The sequence below is a fragment of the Chelonoidis abingdonii genome, chromosome 20 (genome assembly GCF_003597395.2).
Source record: "Chelonoidis abingdonii isolate Lonesome George chromosome 20, CheloAbing_2.0, whole genome shotgun sequence".
NCBI lineage: Eukaryota > Metazoa > Chordata > Testudines > Testudinidae > Chelonoidis > Chelonoidis abingdonii.
Genome location: NC_133788.1, coordinates 17,945,610 through 17,971,939, shown reverse-complemented (window position 1 = coordinate 17,971,939; position 26,330 = coordinate 17,945,610). Strand labels below are relative to the sequence as shown.

The 26,330-nt window shown below is 38.1% G+C and overlaps 1 protein-coding gene across 3 annotated transcripts in view; it reads left to right on the top strand.

Moving 5' to 3' along the window:
* The window catches only part of USP32 (ubiquitin specific peptidase 32), a 107,722-nt gene that overhangs the window by 57,819 nt on the left and 23,573 nt on the right, over positions 1-26,330 (top strand). Inside the window, exons 7-17 of one of the 3 annotated variants that reach the window (XM_032779330.2) lie at positions 995-1,110; positions 1,522-1,584; positions 5,702-5,785; positions 9,700-9,761; positions 9,895-9,997; positions 13,196-13,241; positions 14,845-15,020; positions 15,760-15,900; positions 19,283-19,442; positions 21,869-22,023; positions 24,213-24,294. In XM_032779330.2, the coding sequence (XP_032635221.1) occupies positions 995-1,110; positions 1,522-1,584; positions 5,702-5,785; positions 9,700-9,761; positions 9,895-9,997; positions 13,196-13,241; positions 14,845-15,020; positions 15,760-15,900; positions 19,283-19,442; positions 21,869-22,023; positions 24,213-24,294 (1,188 nt within the window). Of the gene's footprint in view, positions 1-994; positions 1,111-1,521; positions 1,585-5,701; positions 5,786-9,699; positions 9,762-9,894; positions 9,998-13,195; positions 13,389-14,844; positions 15,021-15,759; positions 15,901-19,282; positions 19,443-21,868; positions 22,024-24,212; positions 24,295-26,330 lie in introns of all 3 variants that reach the window. The other 2 variants (XM_075073948.1, XM_032779329.2) reach the window with 2 other exon arrangements.

Genomic DNA, 26,330 nt, shown 5'->3' with positions numbered 1-26,330 from the left:
GTGTGCAAAATACTGCCCATTAAGCTTCTAATTTTAAAAAATCTGATCAATTCTTGTCAATCAAATTTATTTCATTTACATATTTTTAAATCTGTTCTTGAGAAGGAGATAGAGGAAGGGAAAAAAACTAGAAATTGTATCTTGAATTAAGTTTAAATATGAAGGCTTTATTTTATTAAACAGGATTAACATTTATTATTTCATGTATCCATGTGAGTTATTCTATGACTTCATTCCAGCTTAAATCTCTTCAGAATTGTTTTTTTTAAAGTTGGTATTCAGTACGTTATTTTAGTAGTTTAATTTTGCTAACTATTCATATATACCAACTGTATTAGCACATACATGGTGCTAAAGTCTGCATTCCATTATATAGAGAAAAATGGAAGATGTAAACATTTGGACTTCCTATGAGATTTTCAGTAAATTGTGCTCATGCTAGTTTATTTCCTATTGTAATCATCCCTGACAGGTATTTGTCTAACCTCTTAAAAATCCCCAGTGATGAGATTCCACAGCCTCCCTAGGTAATTTTATTGCAGTGCTTAACCACTCCTAACCGCACCATTGGCGTGAACCAGTTTGCTCTTATTGTCAGTCTCATTCAACTGGCTCCTTATGAGTTTTCTGAATTTTGTGATGTACCTATGTAGGTGAAAAAACGACAGCATCTTTGTAGCTTAAATATTGCCATCAAGCTGGGAAAGTACAGATTCTGAATACGCATTTGTTCCATGCCCTGGTACATCAATATCAAGGAATTGGGGAAAATCTGAATTTCAGGTTGAGTAGAGAGCTCTTCTTCCTCACTACCACAACCAAGCAACCCCAGATTATATTGTGAAGTTCAAAATTGTCAGTTAAGTCACATTTTTGTGACTTTGCATGGTTTTGCCCTGCAATGAAGTGACCAAGTGCAGTAGCCCTAATTAGAACATAGTTGTCAGTTAGCTTTAACGTGAAAAACTAATCCTTTTCCCCCCCCCCCCTTCAGTTTGCTTTAAGGTTTTTGACGTTGACCGAGATGGAGTTTTGTCTCGCACTGAACTTAAAGAAATGGTAGTTGCACTTTTAGAGGTCTGGAAAGATAACCGTACCGATAAGATACCTGTAAGTCGTGTTTTAAGTCACCTCCTATTGTTTTTCTGTAGTAGCCTTTGAAAAATAGGAATCAATTTTAGGTTTCAAAGTACAGTATGAATGTTTGGAGACAGATGTCACTAAAACAGCCTCTTGAAATGTCTGAATTGAGGAAAGGTATGTATGCAGCTGACCTTGTGTAATTTACCCCATACTGATTCTAACAAAAGTAAAATTATTTTCTGTAATTTCTGCTGCTGTTTATAGTACAGAGCACTATTTAGATATAAAAATATGGCTGACATGAAGACGCCAAATTTTAAACTCCCAGATACTTAATAAAAATCACTGAAAGTTAAATGTTTACTCTTTTCCTTCTCTCGACATGGATAGCTCTGGAATAATGTACTAAACGCTGTATTTTCTAATCCATTTGTCAAGGAATTGGGCATGAATTTGTCTGAAATTGTAGAAGACATTTTGGATGCACATGATACCACAAAGGTGAGAACTTGCTGAACTTTTCTTGACATTTTGAATAGATAACTTGAAGAGAGTCAGTCAACTGTCAGATTTTCCAACTGTATTTTCACACACATGGGAAGGTTTCTGGTTGAATCCTAAAGAGTAGAAGCGGATTAGCTGTGATAAAAATGAAAATACTTGGCAAGTTGGTAATGCTCAAATATTTCAGCTTATTTAAAAGTAATACAAGGTAAAATAAACTTACCATGTTTGGCTTCAATGCAGAGATCTGTCAGTAGTGGGTTCTCTACCAAGCAAATGTCAATTTTTCATTGCAACTTGTCAGGTACGTCTGTTAGAAAAAGACTATGTACTTACATTCTGATCCATATGTCAATTTGTAAAATTTAACTTCAACAGAATTATCACCCACTTATTATATATTTTTCTATACTGGTAAAACAAAGTTTGCCTAAAGCACTGAAATGATTACTCTTCTTATAAGAGTAATGACCAGCAAAATAGCTGTCCATCAAAGAAGGAAAACTATATTAGTAATTGGTTCATGCTTCAAGAAGGAAGGTGGTTATGCTAAAATCAGATGTGCGTATATTTGAGATGGCTCATTTTCTGCATCTACCCTTTCTGCTTCAGAGCAAATTTTCCAAAGTGGTGCTCCAGCTAATTTCAACTGAAGTAAGTGGGGGATCTTGGTGTGAAACTTAACACTTGTGAAAATCAGGTCCAAATTTATATAATCAGCTGAAATTAATCATCCTATGCCATTATTAGAATTTATGTGCGAGTAATACTGCTTTAATAAACCTAATTTTTGTTGTGTGTATGTGAAGAAATGGGCTTATACACCTTATGTTGTTTTGTTGTTAAAAACCAACAAGTCATAGATAAAAAACAAAAGCATAATAAACTTCCTGTGTGTTCACTGTGTCAGCATGTATCATCCTCTGCAGCAGATAGGAAAATGAATAGACTTATCCTTCAGGTGATCAGTAGTGCTGTATAATGTTATATATACCACCTTGAAATGCATAAGTTTTTGCCTTCAGTTGTTGAGATGTTACATTCAGATCAAATTTCTTCTACAATATTTTCATATATAATGAAGTACATATACGTATTGTCTCTATCACAGCCAAGGCAGAAATCCATGAAACATACTCTGGAGGCAGTTGTCGTGACTGTTCTTGATTATACAGAAGCTCTTCAGTCTTTTAATAATAAAAATAATACCTAGCTCATATATAACACTCTTAGGCATTTTTATATTCATACTAGATAAATAATGTATTTGAGAAATGCACCTTTTAATCTGATTGGTTCAGGATGATCACACATCTTCCAATATGCAATGACTTCGGTTTCACAATTTAATTCATTGCCTTATAACCTTAAGTGGGGAAGTTCATGGGAACTACAAGTTACTTCTGAAAAGTTATCAAGGATACTTAGAAATGCTTATTACCATGAACAATTATATACCATAGCTATCTGTGTTCTATTTGAAGTTACTGGTCCATCTTCTGGTAGAAAGATTCTTCCAGTATAACAGTAGGAAAGGTAGCCTCTGAGATGCTCTTTCTTTCACCCAGTCAGGTTTTTCTAGTTTGCTCCACAGTGAGGGTAGTCTATAGCTAAGCATGTTGACGACCTATTCCCAAAGTGTTAAGCAAAAGGGAAAAGACCGTACCATCTCAACAAAGATTATATGTAAAATGATGGACCCTCCCAATACATTATGAAAATAGTGCTGGAACAAGCAGCTGCTGCAGCAGTTAGGTGAGTTATTGAACTCCTCGGCACATTATCTCATTTTGCCTTTGAACTGTGAACAAAGTAGGTGTAACCAGAGATTTAGTAATTATCAGTACTGACTAAGTGTTTATGCAGTTGCATTCCAGTATGAAAATATCAAATTGAGCCTTTTATGAGGCAGTTAAAAAAAATCAGGAAGTTTAATAGAGCTGGGCAATGTCAAACTACGCTACTTTATCATTTCTTGTTTATATTTATAATCTGGATTCTTGTTGCTCTCCTGACTTGGGTGTATTTCATATTCACCTATGGCCAGCAATGTTTGTGCTGTTGCCAAATAGTTAAAATATAGCTTGTGTAGCTAACATTTACAAAGCTGTATTACTTCTTGACCTTTGCTCGAAGTACTTTGACATAATAAGAAAGCTTTATTAATGTTACTGACAGTAAAGCCTTAGGGGAGAAAAAAACAAGGCAGAACTGTGTAGCATTACAAAATGGCAGCGTACTTTTTGAATGTAGCACTTAGATTCTGTGATGTGGTCATCTGCCATCAAGGGCAGTAACTCTTACTGGTCAACCCACCCTACAAGCTGGCATGGCCCTTTGAGGGTTTGAAAGGTCCAGTGGGAGGATATAGAGAGACCTACGAGGGACAGGCATAGGGTGGAAGCAGCCCCAGGAATGAATAGTGCTTAGAGAGTGAATCTTGTTGCTGTACCTTTAAGAGCATGAGACCAGGAGCCTTGCAGATTGGGCGGGACAAGGCTCCCCTCTCACCCAACCATTTGGGAAGCAGGTAGGGGAAGGGGAATGGTATAAAGGCTGCGTGCTCCCTCACTGCAGGACAGACACTGTTGAACCCTCCAGAATGGAAAGGATGTTCTGCTGAAGGGAATTGGTAAAAGCCTTGCAGCTAACTTAAGACACAAGCCTAGCTCCAGGAGGAGGTCTGGAGGGAGAAAGTCCTGCTTGAAGGAGGATAAAGCTAATTAACCCAAGGCCTGAGGCATAATCATAGTTTTAGAAAGAGGACTAAAGGGGAATGTCCTGCTTGAAGGAGGGTAGGACTGACTAACCTGAGCCAAAAAGACAATTACAGCAATGATTGGTCATTTAAAAAAAAAAGAATATGAAGTTAACAGTCTCAAAGAAGAGGGTTGAGGGGAAACTTCTGCTTGAATCAGGGACAAGAGCAATTACCCTAAGGAAGGAAGCTCGAGATACAACTCCATTTCCAGAGACAGAGCTGAGGGACGACTCCTGTTTGGAGGAGGAGGAGATCTAGCTTGTGACTGCATGGAACATAACTCCCAGCCCCAGAGAGAGAGAGGATGAAGGGAGGGACTCTGTTTAAAGAAGGGATAAGACAGACTACCCTAAGGTGAGATCCAGCCCAGCTTCAGGAAGATGACTGAGAGAGGAGGGCCCCTGCTCGGAGGAAGAGGACTGACTAGTCCCAGGCAAAAGATAGAGTCTGAGTTATTTGTCACAGCCCAACTAAGAGAACCCCTTCAACATTGCACCTGGATGCTAGGAAGCCTCTGAAGGTGAGACACGATTCCAGAGCCCCAGTCAGCCTGACTGTCAAGAAGGAATTGCATTATTTTCTCGTTTAAAATATGTATGAAATAATCAGACATTAGGAAAATTCTGCTATTTTGCCGTGTAAAGATCTATATTTTGATTTAAAGGTTTGTTGTTAGGATCAATTTAATATAGAACTCAGTATGGCAGGTTGGATGTACATGGACTTAAAACAGGCAGTGCCCTTTGTAAATTCCTAAGAGCTACTTTCATGTCATCATCTTTTTTTAGTGCAGATTGTAAATTAAGATAAGAACATTATTGAAAAAATCTGCGTTAGAATCTTACAACAAATAGACCCTAAACCTGCAGTTGACTTCTGTGCAGTTGTGTACAAATGCTGGGGCATTTCTGTGGAGCACTCGTTGAAGAAATATAGCCTCGGTGTGGCTTTGTATCCTACAAAATGGCAGTCCTGACCATTCATCTGGATCCTTCAATGCTGTTTTGGTCACGGCTTGAGAAAGCACGTTTATGATGGATATTGGAAACTAAATTGTTTTATGTTGCAGGAACAAAGATTGATACCTTTGCATGGTTCGTTCTGTGTAGGTTCAGTGCCGTGTAGTTCTTTTGGGACATTCATGTGCTTTGACTAAGATAAGCTAAAACTGGTATCTGGACTTATTTCATTATCGTTGCCTCAGATGAAGTTTTATAGCAGTAATGATGTATGCTAATCCTTTCCCAGGCGCTTTCTTTTCCTGTTCTGTCTGATGGGTTTATGTACAGTTTACATAGAAATGAGGTAAACTTGGTAATGCTCATTATTTCCCTTCCCCTCTTTTTAACTTAGCTCGGACACCTCACGCTGGAAGACTATCAGATCTGGAGTGTGAAGAGTGCTCTTGCCAATGAATTTTTAAATCTACTTTTTCAGGTACATTTAGTGCAAATTTAAACCTTAACAATATGGTAATTAACTCATCAGCTTTTCTTTTTGCAGTCACAAAGTGCAGCATTAGCATTTGCGTCAACTCACATAGAGTTTTATCTATTTGAGTAAGTGTGTTTTTTGTACGAGTGCATTACCTTGACTGAATGATGGTGTACTTGCTTATTATTCACTGAAGTGTGAGATGCCTGAAGCATAAGCTGTTAAAAATGGCGTACACGATACATAAAATAGGGAAGACATTTAAAGTGTAACAGTAGTTACATTCCCCATTAAAAGTGGTGGCATTCCAAATCTTCTCTAAAAAGTGAACAGGAAATGAGAGAGGTTGCCCCTGTACTTTACGATCCTCCCCCACCCCAACCATGTTCTGTAGACAGTATCTAAATAGCCTTTTATTGATGTATAGATATGAATAGTGCACAGAGAGGTGATATCAAATCCTTTTCACAGCGCAGGTAAACCTGGAATTCAGGAGCTTGGGATCAAATGTATGTTGAATTTTTAAAATCTAATTCAGGCCCAGTTTCAAAAACAGCACAGCCACATTTCAAAGTTGGCTCATCTTTTGTAAAACGTAAACCCCAAAGATTGTTTTCATCTGTCATTTATTCCCTGCCTGTTTTCCATCAAACTTTTTGTCCTGAGAGGTGGTTAAAGAAGTTATCTTCCCTAATGGAGCTCTGAGGAATTGCCCTAATTTAACTCCCTGTAAGTGTAGTTCCTTAATCAGCTACACAGTCAGAGTTGAACAGAGGCATGTTCCTTTCCAAAGGAGCTGAGTGTGTGGAGGCAGTTATCGTGGGTGCAGCAAAGAAAAATAAAATTTCAGATTCCTCCCGAGCCCTAGGCTACTGAACCAGCCCTTTCTTCAAGATCTCTTATGTATATACTCATTCTAAAGCAACTTTAAATTTTATTGTGATGATACTTCTGCCAAAATTTGGGTGCAGGTGGAAGTGTTGCAGTCTCCATTTTTGGAAGCCTTCAAATGTATTCATTGGTAAATAGAACTAAATCTAGGAAGATTGTTTTCTAAATAAATTTTGTAGAATTAGCTGTAGTACATTTTAGCTCTTTCTTGCATTATCTCCTCAGGATCCGATGTCTTTATTTTTATGGCCTGAATAGCACTAACACACTACCAATGCTTAACTAATACATATATGTGAATACCAGAGCTAAAATTAATAACTCTTGGCAATCTAAGTGTTCTCTGGTGATGGGTTAGTTGATGTATTTGTTCTTCAGTAAGTGTTTAGAACTCTCATTCTCATGATATTTTTAGTTTAGTTTTCATGCCTCCTCATGTTCTCTTCATGAATCCACTATAAGTAGGACCACCCAAGCTCTTACTATCTAAGCAGCAATCTCCAGCCCAGCATGCTCATTGCACAAGACATCAGAAGGGGACAAGGATACTAATTCTGCCACTGATGTATTTGTGCAGTTCCTTAATTTCTCTGTGCCTCAGTTCCCCATCTGTAAAACGGTGATTAATGCTTAGTGAAGACCTTGGGCTGTACATATGAAAAGTGCTATGAAAGTGTGAAGTATTTATTATTTATTTAGTCTTCATTACTTTAAATCAAGCCTTTCAACAGATTGGTTTGATAACAGCAGGGGTGGCATATTTTGAAGAAGTTGATGCTAGTACACTGTAGCATTAGTTAAAAAACTAACATCAGAGCCAGCTGTGTGATAGTTGTTGGGAAATCTGTCACTTCCCAGCAGCTAATGACCTTTCTTTTGTTCAGATTATTAGAATACCAGCTCTCACACTGTAATATCAATTTAAATCAGTTGCTCCACCAATCATTAGACATCTCCAGCTGAGATTCAAATTGATAGCTTCAAAAGACACATGAAAAGAGGCTATAAAACATGTAATGAGGAGCAACCAATCTGAAAACTGGCTCAAAGACCGAACAGTTTATTGGGGAGGACCGATCCGCTCCCCCCACTCTGGGGAAAGTAGGACTCAGGTGGTCTCTTTCCCCACGTGGTACTGGAGAGCAACTGCAGAGAGGTTCCAAGCTATAGGAGCAGGTGCAGAAGTAGCCAAATCAGGGACTGCTGCACTGGAAGGAAAAGGATAAAATGGGGTCCAGCTAGAGCCATCCCTCTCCTGCCGCATCCATGGATGCAGAGGGACTCCTTCACTCTGGGGAAACTAACACCGAGGTTCCTCCCCAGGTTGAACTGCAAAGGGGAACCTTTTCCCCTGTCCAATACCAGCACTCCACTTCCCTTCAATGTCCTCTCTCCTTTCACTTTTCTTTCCACTTCAGCTTATTCCTACCAAACAAATCCACCTAAAAATAATAGTGGAACTAACGGGAAGTTTCAAGTTCATTCTGCTGTGGGTTCTACTACTTTCCCCATTGTGTATCTTGTCTGTTTTAGACAGTAAGTTCTTTGGGGCGGGGATTGTCTTGTACTGTATGTAGCCAGTGCCAAGCATTGGGACTCCATTCTTGGTTGTTTACTTAGGTATTACTGTAATAAACATGATTAAATTAATATTGTTGATTATTAATGTGAAATTCATTAATAGACGAATGAATTTTGATAATACTATATTGGTATTGAAACTGAGGGTATGACTACACTTGAAATTTCAAAGCGCTGCCATGGCAGCGCTTTGAAGTGTGAGTGTGGTCGGAGCGCCAGCACTGGGAGAGAGCTCTCCCAGTGCTGCACGTAAATCACATCCTCTCCGGGTGTAGCTTGCAGCGCTGGGAGCCGCGCTCCCATCGCTACAGCACTGATTACACTGAGGCTTTACAGCGCTATATCTTGCAGCGCCCAGGGAGGTGTTTTTTCACACCCCTGAGTGCGAAAGTTGCAGCACTGTAAAGTGCCAGTGTATACCCTGAGTTACTTTCTCTCTGATTCTTTTCTCCCTCATAACATGATGGCCAGGATTCTTCTGTTGAGCAACCCAGATAGCAGGTGTTAAAACTCTGCTGTAAGATCCTATGTTTGTAACCAATGCAACTAGCTTACTCTACAGAAGATAATCAGGGAGGTGGGATTGATTCATAAATGGAAGGGAGCTCTAGGAATATAGATGTTTCTACAGGGAAACCTTAAATGCAGGCAAGCTTAGATAGAAAGCTCAGGCTGAGGCTTACATTTTTGTTGTTGCCAACTAAAACATACACTAGTAGTGGGATAAACTGCAAAAAGTGTAAACTTTCTTTGGTGCAGGCTGGCCACCCCTTTCTAAAGCCCTAACCAGTCACTGGACGGGGGATTGGAGGCATGGATTCTAATTCTGGCTCTGTCACTGAATGGCCTTGGGCAAGTCCTCAGTTTCCTCATGTGCAAAATAGAGATCATATTTGCCCTCCTTTCTAAAGTACTTTCAGATCAGCAGAAGAAAAGACTTATAAGAGTGCTAAGCTAACTACTGTATTACCCAGCTGTCTTCTTTTCCTTTGTCAGAAGTTGGGTTGGATTCGTTTATTAAAATTGGTTATAGTTTAGGGGTCAATGTTACTTTAGTTGATGACTGGAACCTCAGTGTTTTTCCTTGTGTACAGCAATGTCAGGAGAGAGCCCTTTTAAAAAAAATAAATAAATTAGTTAACCCTTCCTTTTTCTTTCTGCCTTGGGCATCCAAGTTGGGGCTTACCTTCAGCTAAATAGTACAAATAGGATCCTGTAAATTTGGGAGTTGAAGATATGACTTTTAGTAACTTGCTTGACTAAAACCACATAAAAAAATACACTTGGCTTTGAATCTTGTGTTAATTTGAAATAATCTATCACCATCCAAATGCTGCTTCTGAAAGATGTCTCTGTGTGAAGGATGCCCTTATTACTTCTTACCTGCTGTCTCATTGACAGTCTTGCATCTTCTTGGTAAGATTTGCCTCCCTCTCTCTCTGTAGGTGTGCCATATAGTTTTGGGTTTAAGACCTGCTACCCCAGAAGAGGAAGGACAAATTATTAGGTATGCATTTGATGGAAAAAAATGTTTGTTTCCACATTAACCGCCATTTTAGTACTTGGCATTTTTTTTTTTTAACTGCCATGTTTCAAGTAGTGTCTTTTGATTGTATTGTTTTCTTAATTCTTGTATGTAGGGGTTGGTTAGAACGGGAAAGCAGATATGGTCTCCAGCCAGGGCACAACTGGTTTCTCATCGCAATGCAATGGTGGCAGCAGTGGAAAGAATATGTCAAATATGTAAGTTTGGCAGAATCTCATGTTAACACACTAAGATATCAACATTGATGTTCCATTTGTGCATGTGTTGATAAAACAGGAGAGGAAGAGCAAATGATTGCTTAATCAATTAACCAATGAGTAAATAAAAAAGGATGCTAGAAATTAAATATCCCTCATCCATTAGAGGAAGCAAATTGATTTAGAGAATCACTGTTGCATACTGACCTTTTCACTCAGATCCCATCAGGCTGTCATACTTATTCTGCATTTTCTTTCCCATCGTTGCAGCTTTTTAAGATAGTTGTCCATTAAGAGTCCTCTTGCCAATACACTGCCCTTTTGTTCTGTCTGATTTATTTGGTAATATCACAACCCAGTTGGCTTTTAACATAACTAATTATAATAATGGATGTGATTTTTTTGTGTGTGTGTCACAAATAATGCATTGTGCCTTTTCTGAATGAACTGAGGGGGGGTTTGATTTATATACGAATATCCTGATAAATAGCAATGATGGAGAAGGACAAGTCACCAGAGTACATGGTGTGGTTTTTTTGTTTTGTTTTTTTTTTAAAAGGGTACCTTACCAAAACCTCATGAAAGTGAATTGAAGTGAGGCTATGTTCCTTTAAGACTTTACCATAAAAGCATACAAATGAGACTTTCTTTGCCAGCTTGATACACATTGGGGGGGTATCTACTTAAGACTTGTTTGAGACTAGAATAAAAATTATTAGCAATTCACTCAACCACAAATGGAGAAAACTAAGTGAAGTAAGTTGCTCCTCAGAAGAGGAGGTATGTTAATAGTTAGAAGAGGATGTCATATAAATAAAAATGTGACTTACTTTATCAATGCAAAGATACTCCAAAGATTAGAAAGTGTGGACTGTTAGGGAGTGATTTAATTACAGTTGTTGTTCATACATGACGAGCTGGACCAGTGTTGACTTAATGGACATTTTGGCTTGCTTGACACGCTGAGTAATTTGATCCTTTCTATAGTGTGCTTTATTCAAATGCATATAGGATTTCATACCTAATGCCTTGCTCAACTCCAGCACTTGAGAGATTCTCTATACAACATAGTGCAGTGGTCCCCAACCTTTTCGTCTGGCAGGCGCCAGACGAAGGACCGTGGCGGCGGTTGAGCGTCCTGGCCGGCGGTTGAGCATTGGCAGCATTTTGGCAGGTGCTCAACCGCCGGCAAGGACGCAGGCGCGGGCACCGCCGTTGGGAACCGCTGACATAGTGGCTAACAGGTATCTGTACTTTGCTGTCATGTAAAGAAAATATTAAAGAACGACACAGGACTCTACAGATACATACAAGAGAATTATGTCATGGGCACTGTTATTTAGTTGAGCATATTACTTTTTTATACTCATTTGACTTTATTCGATGTTGCTATAACACAAGCCAAGAAGTTGCAAGTAAATCTTGTTCAGATGCAACTTTAAATGGGTCTTCCCCCTTTTTCAGTCTTGGTGCAGTAGTGTTCATTACATAAATTTTCTTTTTATTGAGGATGTAAGGACATGGCACTCTTAAGCTCTGATTATTTCCCATTGTTTCTTCTGCTTTCTAACTTCTGAAGATTTCCTCTTATGGCTATTATTTTTCTAAACTGGATGGGACTCTTTTCAAACCTTGTCAATACCTTTTTCTTAAGTGGGTAGATGAGTTGCTTTTGGATGACATGACGTCTCCCATTCACCTTGCCCTAGCGGTGAGCCAGATTGCCTTTTCAGTGCTGTTTCTCCAAAGAGCGAGACAAGGAATCCAACCTTCATGTCATTCTGGCACTGAAAAGATGTATAGCTGAGCCTCCAGGCATGACCATTCTATTTAGCTAACACAGTCTTTTCCTAGTGCTTGGCGTTGAAACTTTTAGTGGAGCAGCATTTTGTAGTATCCATAGTTTTATTTTTAGCCTAACTCTATTGCAGACAAGTAAGGAATGAAGTTAAATTTTCCTGAGAATTCTCTGTAGTTGTCTGGGTTGGTAGGAGAGCGTTTTGCAGCTCGGACTGAGGCATAGTGAACTTCATATTTTGAAACTGTTACTGAGAACTAAAATTGTCCGTATTTTTTTTTCTTGTAAATGATTGTTTTTTACCACAGAGTAGGGAAGTTAACATACATTTAAACAACTCCACTTGAAACCTTTCCAGAAATCTAATTGAAACATAAATTGATTTATATTGAACAAGTATCAGTTAAAATCTACAGTTAAATTAGTGTAGGCTCAAAGTGCATCCATTATAGAGCCATAAAACTATGGGCTTCTCCTAGTTTTCCATGGCTGCTAATTGAAACATTCTGCCATAGTAACCTACTTTTTTCCTATCCAAATTTCTCCATTATGGTCTCAAAATAGTTCTAATTTGTTCCTTCACTGGTTGCTTTTTCCCAGCATCTTGTGATATTAGAGTATAATTGAAATTATTAAAATCTGAACTGAACCTTCAAAATGGAAAACATCTAAAGACAGCAGTGGCTGAGAAGCTCACCTGAGATGTAGATGAGCTTGGATTCAAACAGAGTAGAAACTTGAACCTGGGTTTCTCACATCCCAGATGTGTCCTAATCCCTGAGCTATGGTCTATTGTTGGCTAGTCTCTCCTTTTTTATGGAAAATTTTGAAATGTTTATGGTGCGTCCCAGTGTGGAACAGGAAAATGTATTCATCTCGAAAACGTTGACAGGAAAAGAAAACCGTTTCCTGCCCAGCTGTAGGTGTGAGGAGAGTATGCATAACTTGTGCTATGCCTTCTCAGCCCAGTGGGCTTAGGTGTTCACTTTCAGAAGCCCTACATTTATTCCAAGCCCCCCAGCCCCTCCAATAGAGATGACTTCTACAACCAATTATCAATTAGATCTTAAAATGTTTATAGCAGATAACTGTAGCTGCTTAAAAACGTGCCATTTCCAGGTTCTTCAACAGAACAAAGCAGTCTTACCTGTTTTATAATTGTCTGTCTGTAACATGCATCAATATAGTATATAAATACATATTCTGGTGATTTGGATGGTGAATAGCTGTTATCCTCATGATGTAGATGGGAAAATATCTTTTTATAGAACATTTTGAGATCCTTAAAAGTAATGTTGGTACAATGTATACTGGTGTATTAATTCTGTACATGAGTGATTTTAAATTTCCAGTTTTATGTTGGCCAATAGTTCACTTTTCTCTTTCTCTAACAATTATAGGATGCTAACCCTGTTGTAATAGAACCTTCATCTGTCTTGAGTGGAGGTAAGAATTCACTCGTAGTTCCTGCAATCCATACATCAGAACAGAGAGAAGACAAAACAGGAGGTCTAAATTACTTCTCTGTCACAGAAGAAAAGTTTTCAGATAATATTTCTACTGCATCAGAAGCCTCAGAGACTACTAGCAGCAGTAAGCATAAAATCTTGTTCCCATAGAGGTTTAATCTAGGATGGGTCTCGAGGGATCTGAATATTACATGGGTTCCTCCAGACTAAAAGGTTGCAAGATTGAAGTTAAAAAAATGAGCTGGGTTTGGACTGTTGGTATAACAGTGCATTTGAGGCTATTTGGCAGGTAAAAGAGGACAGGATTACTTAAACAACACATTTCTCCCTACATGCTATTAATTATGCTCAACATTGTTTTCATCATCATCCCATCATTGTAATTTTCTGAAATATTTTTTTCCATTTCCCATAAAGTTCTGTCTGTCATCATGCAATGATCTGCCCTCAGATCACTTTCCCTGTGAAAGGGAAAGGAGCAGAAAAAGACTCGGAGGCATTAAAAATATAGGACAATATGTCTTAATTTTAGGTTCTGTAGGAACTGAAATAATTTGTTATAAAAATTCCTGTAGCAATATCATAACTATGTCTCCCCGCTAAAGTAAAAATCTTCAGAGTTAGGATAAGCCTTTGGCTTGAACAAAATCTTTTCAGGTTAGTGCGACCCTGTGCCAGCTGCCAAGCCAAACTGACTCTTTAAAAGCCCGACAAGCTGTATACCTCAAGTCCTTCCCCACTACTTAACTCCAGCCAATGAAACAATCACTCAAAGTGATGCTCTACTCCTGCTTTTTTAGGGGCCATCTCAGAGTAACCTATTGTCCTCTCCTTTCTCCCCACTTCAATGTTACCAATCCAGCTGCAGAAAAAATTCTGCCATCTTGTTGGTAGCAGAATCTTGACAGATTTTCTTTCTTGAAAGCTAACTGAATTTTATTTGGTATTCAAGAATAGGATGGTTACATATACTGTATTCTCTGGACCAGAACAACCTGCCTTTTTCCTCATGCTGGAACTACCCACAGCTGTATGTTTCACAGTTAATAAAGCCAACTGCTTGCTTGTGATTGTGGGCCCAGAAGCCAAGCCTCATTATTTCTATATTATATTATTCAGCCAGTAGGTAGTTTCGTATGAATACAGGCACTTGCCTTGTTCAGAGCCATGAATGTAACAGCATTACTGTGCATGTCTTTGTCCCTGTTACTCTTTATGCGCAGGGAAAAATTGTGGAACACAGATATCCGTTAGATATCAGTTAGATATCAGCAACTAGGTAACAGCAAACCTGAACTGCCGGCCACTGTGCCCAGAAACTGGTATTTGTATGCCCAACTATTAACTTGAGAATACCGTTATCTTACACTCAAGTCCCTATTTTCAGATACAGATGCATGTTTTGTGCTCTGTTATCTGGATCCATTTATATATCTTTGGTGCAATTCAAGTACTATTTGAGGGAAACTTTTCCCACAATCTTAACACAGAAGTTTATCCTTATTTTCTAATTGACATGCTCTTGTTTATAGGATATAACTTAAACTAAAATTGAGACACATTACTCATTTCTTCTACAGGTTTTCTTTACTCTAGCACTCCAGCAGCTGATATGTGTTTTGCTAGGCAGCATAACACTTTGGATAATAATAATCAGTGTTTGCTTGGATCCAGTGGAAATAGATTGCTACAACTTAATCCACAAAGACCAGGAGCTATTGATAACCAACCACTAGTAACACAAGAACCAGTGAAAGTGAGTGTGACTGACCTATGGAAATTCAGGAAAATGTTTTATAAATCTTTCTCAGTTTTCTAGCTGTAAAAACTTAATTTATTTTGATAATTAAGCAACAGGACAAAACTAACACTCAATTATCGCTTAATTTCTAGTTTAATATTGCTTGGCACAATTTTGTTAGCCACAGAACGAAAAATTTATTATTGTCTACCATTTGCGATGTAGTAATGCGTGTTCTGACTTTTACTACAGAAATTATTTTGCTTTTTATTTAAAGGGCCACTGTGAAAGAGTTTCCAGGAGGGAAAAGGTGCAACTGTGTTTGAGTGGCTTTCCAAAATATAGTAAAACAGGTGGAAATGTTTTCATAAAAATAATGTTTAAAAAATTATATTGAAAACACTTTTGTAAACTGACCAGTCTAGTTTCACTGTTCAAGTTGAGTGAAATGCGAACAGTTAACAGTATAAATGTTGAAGCATAAATAATAATAATCTGATGGTAGTAATAAAAAAAAAATTGGGGAAAATAGGAACTTTATCTTGTCCCTTTTAGAGAAATATTTAATAATAAAAATTAAACATAATTTGTTGCATTAAATACTTTCTTCCCAGTATAAAAAACAGGTAGTAATTGCCACTTGCTAGCGCATTTAAATAATTAAAACACGTTCTAGTATTCATGAGCTGAAATCTTCGCAGCTGTGGACTATTTTCTCCATTTAAGACCTGTCACTACCCTTTTTTGTTTAAAGGCTGCATCATTAACACTGGAAGGCGGACGATTAAAACGATCTCCACATCTGATTGAAGGGAGGGATTATAAAATGGTACCAGAACCAGTATGGAGAGCCCTTTACCACTGGTATGGGGCAAACCTGGCATTACCTAGACCAGTAAGTAATGAATATAGTCACTGTTTATTTGGGACAGACTCTGAAGTCATGTATGCTAACAATCCTGTCTGCGCCTAAATATCCACTTACTGATCTACCCGTCTGGAGCAAGTCTCTCAATGTTAATTGGTTAAAGAACGGTTTCAGAGTTAATCTGAAGTGTTATTCCCTCTAGATTTTCTCTGCATTTCAACCTTGCTTCCATCAGCCAATCTATGGCTATAATTATCTTTCCATAAGTTATTTCAAGGGGATGTGAAATGGGAGATGGGTGTAAGCTGTTCTCACTTCAGAGGCTCCACCTACCTTCTCTACAGTGATCCATGTTGTCTACAGTTAGATCTCCTGGGGATGTCTTGTTTTGCTGCAGCACCCAAGAAATCCTAATTGAAGTTAGGAGGCCCCACTGTAGTAGGCACTGTAAAATGCCTGGGAACACATGGCCCCTGCCTTGAAGAGTTTGTAGTTCTTCTTAGCCAGCCGATGCAGTCACGCTATTCTATGTCATACTCCTGATTTTTTTTGTTCCTGTGAATGTTCACAGTATTATGCAACATGAAAATCTGAATGTCACGTTTTATATGAAATCTAATTAAAATTAAGAATAAACCACCTATTTTTTAGATAGCACCTGCCCAAGATTGCTACTATTTTGTGTATGTTAGAGTCTGATTCTAAATCCTCACTGGAGCCTTTGGGTGCTGATGCAATATAAAAAATGCTTTGTATTTTGAACAGATCCCGTACCCAGAGTTCACTATCAGCTCTTACATTTTTTTTGTGCCATGTTAACTGCTAACATTGTATAAGTTGCTTTGTTCCGTTAATGTTTATTCTTACTGAACAATAATTGCCTATTTCTTTTAAATTAACAACCATTACAAATTTTACTTGTCTTAATTCTCCCTCTTCCTAATGTACAACCCCAATCATTCTTCCATCAAGCCTGATAGCATAGCTGTTTCTCAGCAAAGACTTGATAGAGGAGGGCTGTAGTGAGCTTTCACATTACTTAGGCAGTTACCTTTACAAATATACTATAGTATGATTATAAAGAAGCATTATGAATGATTAAACCAAGGTACTCTTTCTCCAGATGAAAACAACAAGATGTCTTTTATGAGTTGGTGTCCTGATGAATCAGTGCTCATGGAATTCTTGTTGCATACGTTCCTTTACTAACTTGCAGTAGAAAGCTTGTTACTTAGTAATGGGTCTCTTACTTGGCAAGATGCTCCTGGATCTGTTTTTTAAATGTTTTCCAAATGTAGTCTTAAACGGGACGAGAAAGTGAAGATGTGTTTGTAAATATCAGTGGCATTTACTATATTCAAACGTGGCAGTTTCTAAACAATTAAATTCTGCCTTGTCTCTTAAGGTCACTTTTACTTTCAAATGTAGATAGGGACATAGGACTGGAAGGGACCTCAGATCCAGCCCCATACTGTCTAAAACTGTCTACCTTAGATAGAATGCACTATAAGTGGATTATGTTGACATCTCTTGTATCCTACTGAGTGACTTCTTAGCAATAGCTGCACAGCCAAAGTATTCGGAGCTATTCTGAAACAGAAGTGAATGAGGATATTTATTGTTAAAATACACAATTGTCTCCTTTAGCTACTGCACAGCAAGATTTATTAATTTGGAAGAATTTGAAACTTTCTTTCAATTCTGTTGACATTGCAGGTTCCTTACAGTGATCTTTAAGTCACTTCTAGTCAGATATGTGGACTATACTAGATCAATTTAAGAGGAAGGATTTCAAAGCCAAGTGCTCAACTGTCAGTGAAACTGAAGCTAAAAGCATTGGAAAGGGTATTGTGTTGCTGTAGTTCTTCTTTTGTAGAAGACATGAAATTGACCTCATGACCCTGGAGTTAGAAATTCTTTAGTGCTGTCGTTTAAGAGCAGAGATGTGAACCTGTCTCCCGCCCAAAATGCATCATTCTGTGAAGTCCACATCTAAAAATCTGCCCTTCCACTTCTGTTGGATACACGGTTTGTCACTACTGGTTCTGAACTCTTGTGTAAAATTGCTGTGCATTGCTTAACCAGTACTAGGTTTTGCCACAGAGATGACTGTATTTCGTGGGTGATGTGAATCCTGTGCAGCCCTGGAGCCTTAAAATGACACCTGCCCTTCAAGATGTTTTCTTTTATAGGAACTCAGTATTGCTCACCTGGTGGTCAGATAAGGTCTTATAATTCAAGGACTGTTTGTGTATAGTGTACAATGATTTAGTAAACTTCGTAGCATTTGGGGGTCCATTTAGATGAAAGCAACTATGTACAATAATCCTCAGTATTTTAAATGTTTTGTTTCTGACCAGATTTTTAAACTGTTTTCTTTCAGGATTTTTTTTTTAAATACTCAGTGTTACGGCTAGTGAGCAGTGTTGGTGTAAGAGTTTATACAATTGTCTGATGATCTATGATGGTGGCAGTTATTTTACAGTACAACCATATTGACTTCTGTTGTCCTCCTCACACATGATCTCCATGGAAACAAACACCTCTTGTGTGTAAAATGCTGAGGCCTTTTCTAAACTACAACTCAAACTAACATACTTGAGCATTTCACTGCAATGTTTGAAGAGACATCTGTCATGGTTTCAGGGTAACTGCACCCGTACTCCCCTTCCGTGATCGCTTGAGGGCACCCACTTAAAGGTTTCTAGCTCCCAGCCATCACCTCTCTTGGGCAGAGACCCTCATCTCACTTCCTCCTGTCCAGGTGTTCTTTAAGGCTGCACTATTCCCTGCCTATGCTGTGATATCCCCAGCAAGCCAGACTTTCTAAAAGGCCAGCATATGTGGTTTACTCTCTCCAGAAGCTGTGATCAGTGTATTTCCTGCAGTTACAAGTTAACACACTGCTTCTAACCAAGCACATTTATTCTTAAGTTGAAAATGTATTAAAACAATAAAAGAACCTACACACATGCTAAAAAGCTTTAGCAGAGCTCACCCCCAACTCTAACCTCGGGCTCTGGTTGGTGGCAGTTCTTCAGAACCCACAACTGGATTTTTCAAGTTCATAGCTTGTCTCAGATTTAGAACCAGAACCCAGGGTCGTCAGTTCAGCTGTTTCTTTGTATTGGTTGGGACTTTGATCTCATCTCTAGGAAACAGGTAATCAGCAGACAATGACCCACTTCTCAGGGAGTAGCTTCCAAAGACTGAGTTTTTGCATTGACCTCTCTAGGAAATTCACTGCAGACATATTGTCCCAAAAGTCCATTCTTGTCTGACACATTTTCAGTATGGTCCTTTGCTCTCCCAGGCCTCAGATCACATCTGGCCCCTACAGAGGTCATTTTAGACTTACTGAAGACTCAGAAGGGAAGTCTCTGAAATTTTCTTTAAATGTCTTCACTAGGTGATCAAAAACAGCAAAACTGGCATCGCTGAGCTAGAGTTATTTCCTCGCTATCTGCTCTTTCTGAGACAGCAACCTGCCACTCGAATGCAACAATCGAACATCTGGGTGAATATGGGTATGATGAGCCTGAGAATGTTTCCTCATCATTTACCTAGAGGTAACTTAAGAATGCAGCAAGAACATAACTGTGCAGTTTCTAAAGAGCGAGACCCAGGTCAACAGAAGCTTGCTGCCACTGTGCTTATACATCTTCTAATCGATTGTAAAGCAGAATAAAGTTTTACCAATCACTCAAAGAGCTTTTATCAAGATCTTGCGCAAAAGGGAGAGGCTAAGGGCATTTTCAGTTTTTAAGTGAGTTCATTTGCATAGTTATTAAACACATTTCAGATTGGTGATGTGAGAGTGGAAAATGAGCACTGCTTAAAACAAACAGCTGGGGAAGGCCATCTTATTTTCCTCGTCTGCAGTCTGTGTAGTTATAGAATATTTATATCTGAATTTATTTTAGATCGACCCCTAACATACAATACTACATTGTAATAAATCAGCGGTGTTCATCCAGCTGTTGGTTCACACTTCACAGTGAACTATGACTGGTTCTGCGTTAACCAGGTAATTAGTCTCTAACACACACATTTAACACTTGATAAGAAATGATTGGGCAAGTGAAATGTGAAGTCTTCTACTCGATTCAGTTTGCAAACACAGGCTACATTTGTGCAAGAGGATGGAAATACATACAGATGAGATTAGTGGAAAATCTGGATTTCTGCTGACACCCCATAATTACAATCTCTGTTCTCCTTTTAAGATTACACTGATCCTGGACCCTAAGCGTGTAGCCTTTAGTTTCGTAATATTTTACAGACAGGTCGGGAAGGCATTGTAGAGGTCTGATTTTCAGTTATTAGGTTTGTATACACAATTGCATACCTAGCTGCTACAGTTTGTGTCTGAGCAGATCTCCAGTGTTGTAGTGCAGTGTGGCAGGAGATGCACAAATTGAGATTTGCATGCACCTATGTATTAGTGTATGTATAGATACAAACAGGACTGGTTACTGGAAATCAGAACCGGGAAGGACATTGACCTTTTTAGTCAATGTCTATTTAAAACTCATGCAGATGCTCAATTTTTCACTGCTGTGACAAATTCTGTAAAATATGGTAATACTACAATCCTAAAATATTGTATAATTAGTGGCTGTCTGCTTGATCAAGTTGCGCTATAGAAACCGCCTAGTACCCAAAAACATTTTTTACTACTAAACTTTATATAATGAAAACTGCTGTGTTTGGTACCTAAACATTTCTAATTAAATACATTGGTTCTTCTGATATGCCACATTTAATCTTGATTTGGAATTATTTTGCTCTGCACTAATTATTTGTTCAATCAAATATTAATCTTTGAGTTTTTTTAAATAAGCTTTCTTGCTGTAATCTTACAACTAATCCTCTCATCTTTAATTGCAGAAAATGCTTTGTTGTGTTTTTTAAGAAACTGTAGTCCTTTGCTTGGTATTTTAAGGTAAAACAGATGCTTTGCTGATTTATAAAATGATTGTGGTTTAGTTTTACTCCTCAGTGCCATAGCATGTAGTGTCATTGCATATCATAATGCTGTTGGGTTCTTTCAATCTTTTGACAACTGAACTTTAACTATACTGCTCCTTCAGTTTACTTAAAGTAATACAGCTGATCAGTCAGAGTGTGCACTGAAGGAAAAACGTTTTAATTTTGAACTGAAAAAGCCTCAGAAAAAATAAAAAATGTCACATTGGACTCATTTTTTCAAACCTGATATTTGCAACTACATTATCCGAAGATGAGCTAGATATATTGAATACTGCAAATAACATTTTTGACTTGACAGACATATCTGAGTGAATGTTGAGAAACTGTGTTGAATTTCTAGGCATCTTTCCAAAATGTGTTATGCAGTCCTTGAATGTTAGAGAGTAATCCAGTTCTGAAGCTTCTGGATTGATTAAATCTTCACAGATCAACATTCATTTCCATAGAATTGCTACTTCCCAGAAGAGAACAGTGAAACTGATTTTTTTTTTTTACTTCACGTATAATAAGCTTTCTACAAATCAGTTTCATGAAGGAATTTTTTTTAAGTTTAATTAAAAAACAAAACATCTACTTCTTGCCTTTCATATCTTGTCTTCTAAAGAAACAGATCAGATCAGTTTTGCTCCTTCACAGTATGGTTGTAATTGTTGTAGTATAGTTTGTAAAAGTAAAGAAGTCTTGCCAATGACAGCCTCTCTAGAATGCTCTGCTATTAGCAAGCAGAGAGAGAGAGAGAGCTGCCTATGGTAATTTTGGATGAAAGTTATACTGTGTGGTTTTTATATGGGAAGATTCCCAAGGGTTAATATTTATTAAGATTCCAGTATGGCCAATATTAACACCATAACATGAGTAGCTCTGCGTACTCCTTTTTCACCAAATACATTTATTTGAATATGTATATTGTAAAATAACCTTATTAAACTTATCTGCCTATTACTGTATGTACAAATGTGTGTGTTATGAACATTTTGGCCTTTTTCTTGTGATTGTGAAACAGGGAATGTACCTTCTCCCAGTGCTCCCTTAAAACGAGTGTTGGCTTATACAGGCTGCTTTAGTCGGATGCAAACTATTAAAGAGATACATGAATATCTGTCCCAGAGGCTACGTATAAAAGAGGAGGATATGCGGCTGTGGTTATACAATAGTGAGGTAATTTAACCTTTAAGGACTTTAAATGTTGTGTATATCTTCACTCTTCAGAAAACTGCTAAACACACAAATTCAGAGATGCATGTGCTGTAGCTACTATTTACACACTTTGGTCTGAAAAAATTTGGGCCAGAATGTTTGATACACTAAAGACTTTGATCCACCACCTGCATGTTAGTTTTCATATGTGCTCTGAGCTGTGAAATTAGAATCTTTCGATTTGCTTGGTGAAGAATGTGGCAAATTTTTCTTTGTAAGACTGATATTAATTTATATATATATCCTGGTTTTCTTTCTGATGTAATTACAACTCAGCCCTCTTCTATTGAATTTTTAGAGCTAATTTGTAGCATCATAGCACCCACTATGAAGGTAAACTAAAAACTTTGTTTCCTTCAGACGCGGCCTGTTATGTGTAGATTGTCTGTTTGGATATGCCAGCAGCCATCCAGGAACCATTCTTTCTTCATGTGTTTGCATTTTAAATTATTTTAATATACAAATCATAATATACACGGGTGTTGATAGTAAAGTGAAATTCGTGCATTGCAGAATGTTACTGTTAGAAAGTCAGTGAAGAATTAAAATAGTTGATGCAATGAGGAACATAGTTTGCCCTGATCTACAGTGTCTGCAAATTTATTGTAATGATCATTTCAGTGAACTCAGTTCTTCTCAGCTGTGTCCAAATATAGTGAAATTTTGTAATGCAGAAAAGTCCACACTGGCCATTTGCACTAGAACTATGTCTCCCCAAAGGGACCTACCATTACACACACTACAATTGCTTTCATAGTAGATGATGTTAGATATGGAGATCCTCATGTAGCTATATGCTTATGAGGAATAGAAGAAACCATGACAGTCACCATAAGAAATGTCCCAGGAAATTAACAGCTATGCCTAATGGTGTATACAGCATTTCTGCACTGATTTATTATTCTGATTGGAGAGAACTACCTTCATTAGCTTTGTGTAGTGTTTGTCCATTAACTTAAAACTCTGGAATAGGCAGAAGAATAGAATTGAGTCTTTGGCTAAAAGCGGCTGTTTGTCGTTTGGTATCTCAAGTGAGTGTCCGAAAAAGGAATTATTTGGGGGCTTATTGCCTGTTGCCGCATTTCACGTAGGAATCAGGCCAACCCCAAATTTGGAGACTACGATTGAAAAAGATGACTGCTTTTTTACTGAATAACATCCTAAATGTTTAATCTGTTTATGTAGCTTTTCTACAGATTTCACTGGAAAAAATAAAAGCAGACCGAAACCAAATGTGCTTCATGCTGGTCCTGTTTTGTAAATAACAGATAACTAGGGAAGATAAAAATAGAGAGGGAGTCAGAATTTAATAGACATTTAATAAACAGCATAATATAATGGCTTATATTCAAAAGAAAAAAGATTTTCCTGAATAAGAGACTGTATAAGTCAATGGTGCCATAGTGTATCCTTAGAATTTACCTATTTACTTGCACACCTGTTTACTTACTGGGAGAAAGCCGACAGGTGCTTGAGGGAAAGCCGACAAGTGCGGAGGAGCACGTGGTTCAGACATCCCTTGGGGAGAATTTATAAATCGAGATGCCCTATTTCCTAATAAGGAGGAGAGGATGGAAGATGATAAAACTTCTGAGACCACATGTTGAAGTCAAATCAGCTCTAGGAAGCCCGCGAATTAGTGAATCCTTAATCTAGGGGAAGATTTTGAAAAGTGTCAAAAGGATTTAGGAGCACTAGTTCCATTCATGGTCAATGATGTTCTCTTAAATCCCTTAGGCATTTGTGAAAAACTCACCTTTGGTTGCAACTTGGAATTTGAAATAATTTACCTTAGCTAGATGCCTTCTTTTCCTGCTTTGCTTTTTCATGGACAGTGTTGTTCTTGCCCATGTCCCTTAAAACCTACTCTTGATTATGAATTAGCTAGGGTTTCATCCAATATGCCACTACCCTCATTCTAAAGAAAAAACATACATAGCTTTAAGTTTTATCTAAAAAGCCGGTGGATACTTTTGGAGATGCAAGTAAGTAGCTCTGTTTAATTAATGTATACAAGTAGGGAACTGGTAACCAACTTATATCCTGAAATAACTAGTACTCTGAGTCCTGTTACTTTAAGATTTAAATTTTAAAATTAGCCTCTGAATTTTTTTAAAAACTACAAATAAACAGTAATTTTTTCTTTGCAGAACTATCTTACTCTTCTGGATGATGAAGATCATATGTTAGAATATCTGAAAATCCAAGATGAGCAGCACTTAGTAATAGAAGGTATAAAACTGGATAATGGAGATTTATTAGTTTCTGCATTAAGATCAACAGATATATTTTAGACAAATATATAATTTTTCTATGTCAAACATATGCAGTGCTTTGGGAGCAAAACATATACATCCCTTATATAATAATTGGCTTACAAGGAAAATCTCAGGAACAGTCCACAATTCTTACAGTGCTAATTAAGAGCAAAGCACCCACCAACACCTGAAAAAAAACAAAACAGAAAAGCTTTTATTCACAAAGGTTTGCGAGAATACACTCTGTGACACTTCAGCATATTTAGAAAGCAGCAGATGGTGAAATAGCACTGCATGTTTCAGTCCCTAATGGATTAGGTTTTCAACTTTTTTGGTGCAGGCATTGTGTTGTCTTCTGTCTTTCAAAAGCACCTGGCGCACACTGGGTGTCAGGCTGTCTGTAGCGGCTCACTAATGTGTGTGTCAGCCTCAGGGCTGACTGTTACAAACCAAGGCACAAACCCCAAATTTTAGATTTCACCAACCAAGTATCAAGTGTGAGCTCCACAAGCACTATAACAACCTTAATATGGAGTCACCGACCATCTCCTTGTGCACTCTGGTCTAACTTGCCACCCAGATGCCTGTCATTGTGATAGATAGTCCCTTAAACCAAAAATTACAATAATATTCCAGTTACATCCAGTCTCAACAGACCAGTCACTTACCCCTGGTTAATTGTACCTTCGATCTCTCACCAAAGATTGTAACCAATCCTGTAGTAAACCAGCTAAAGATTTATGAACTAGAATAAAGAAATGAGTTACTTACAAGATTAAAGTAGATAAACATACACACACAAATGAGTTAGTCTTAGGTTTCAAAAGGTATTAGAAGCTACTGTAATGTGCAAGCTCTATATGTTCTTTAGGACTAACACAAGCTAAGCAGCTTGGAGAATCCCTTGCTTATGCTTAAAAATACTGCCTTCTCCAAGTTCCAACCAGTGTGTGATGACCATTGCTTTTTGACAGGGATTTTCATTCCCTTCCCCCCAGATTTCAAGCTGTGATGCAATGAGTGTTTGTGCATGTTCCTGCTTCATGGGTGTGGGGAGAACAATCAACAAAGTCTTTTGTCCATTGATGTTCCACAGTGGTTTATCTGGTGTCCATAGGCCTTCTTTTGTTGGGCAGGAGATGATACTTCTTGTTATTAATTAGTATTTCACACTTGGTAATGCTTCTGTCCTGACTGTGGGAGTTTCCAGTTTCTTAGCAAACACTTTTATAGTTACAGAGCAAACACTTAAATATTACATTATAACATGGGATACAAATACTATAAGTGAGATTAATGCATCCAGTGACTCTCAAGCATTTCATAAAGTCCAATCACTAAACACATCTCTAAATCTAATTCCTATTTTAACAAAACTAACAGAAAGGTGAGCCAGACTGGTTTCCAGCTAAACATTTTCAATCTTTAGTGACGCCTAGGGGCATTGGCAGGAGCTGGCACCTGGTCTTCCAGCATCACACTAACCACTGCTGGAAACAACGGTTAAAAATGAGTGGGCCTTTGTCAATGGCAGAAAGACACATAGATTTTTGACCTTTCAGCTAATTTAATGCCAGACTTTTGAGCTTCCCCCTTAAATTTGGGAACAAATTAAGTACAAACTTACTCCAGCCTGCCATTGGCCTCAAGCCTTGCATTAGTACTGATTATAATGTCATAAAAATCTTTTTAAAAATAAACTTTTGAACAAAAATGATAGGTATGTTGCACTCACAAAACCACGTCTGTTGTTACGCTCTTTGGATCTGTCTACGGTGCAGATAAAAACTCCAGGCTGGCCTGGCTCATGGGGCTTAGGCAATGGGACTGTTTCATTCTAGCGTAAACTTCCAAGGTCGGGGACCCTCCCACCTCACAGGGTCCTAGAGCTTGGCCTCCAGCCCACGCCTGGAAGGCTACACTGCAATTAAACACTCCCTGAGCCCAAGTCAGCTGGCACAGGCCAGGTGTCTAATTGCAGTGTAGACACACCTCCTGTGCACATGTTTA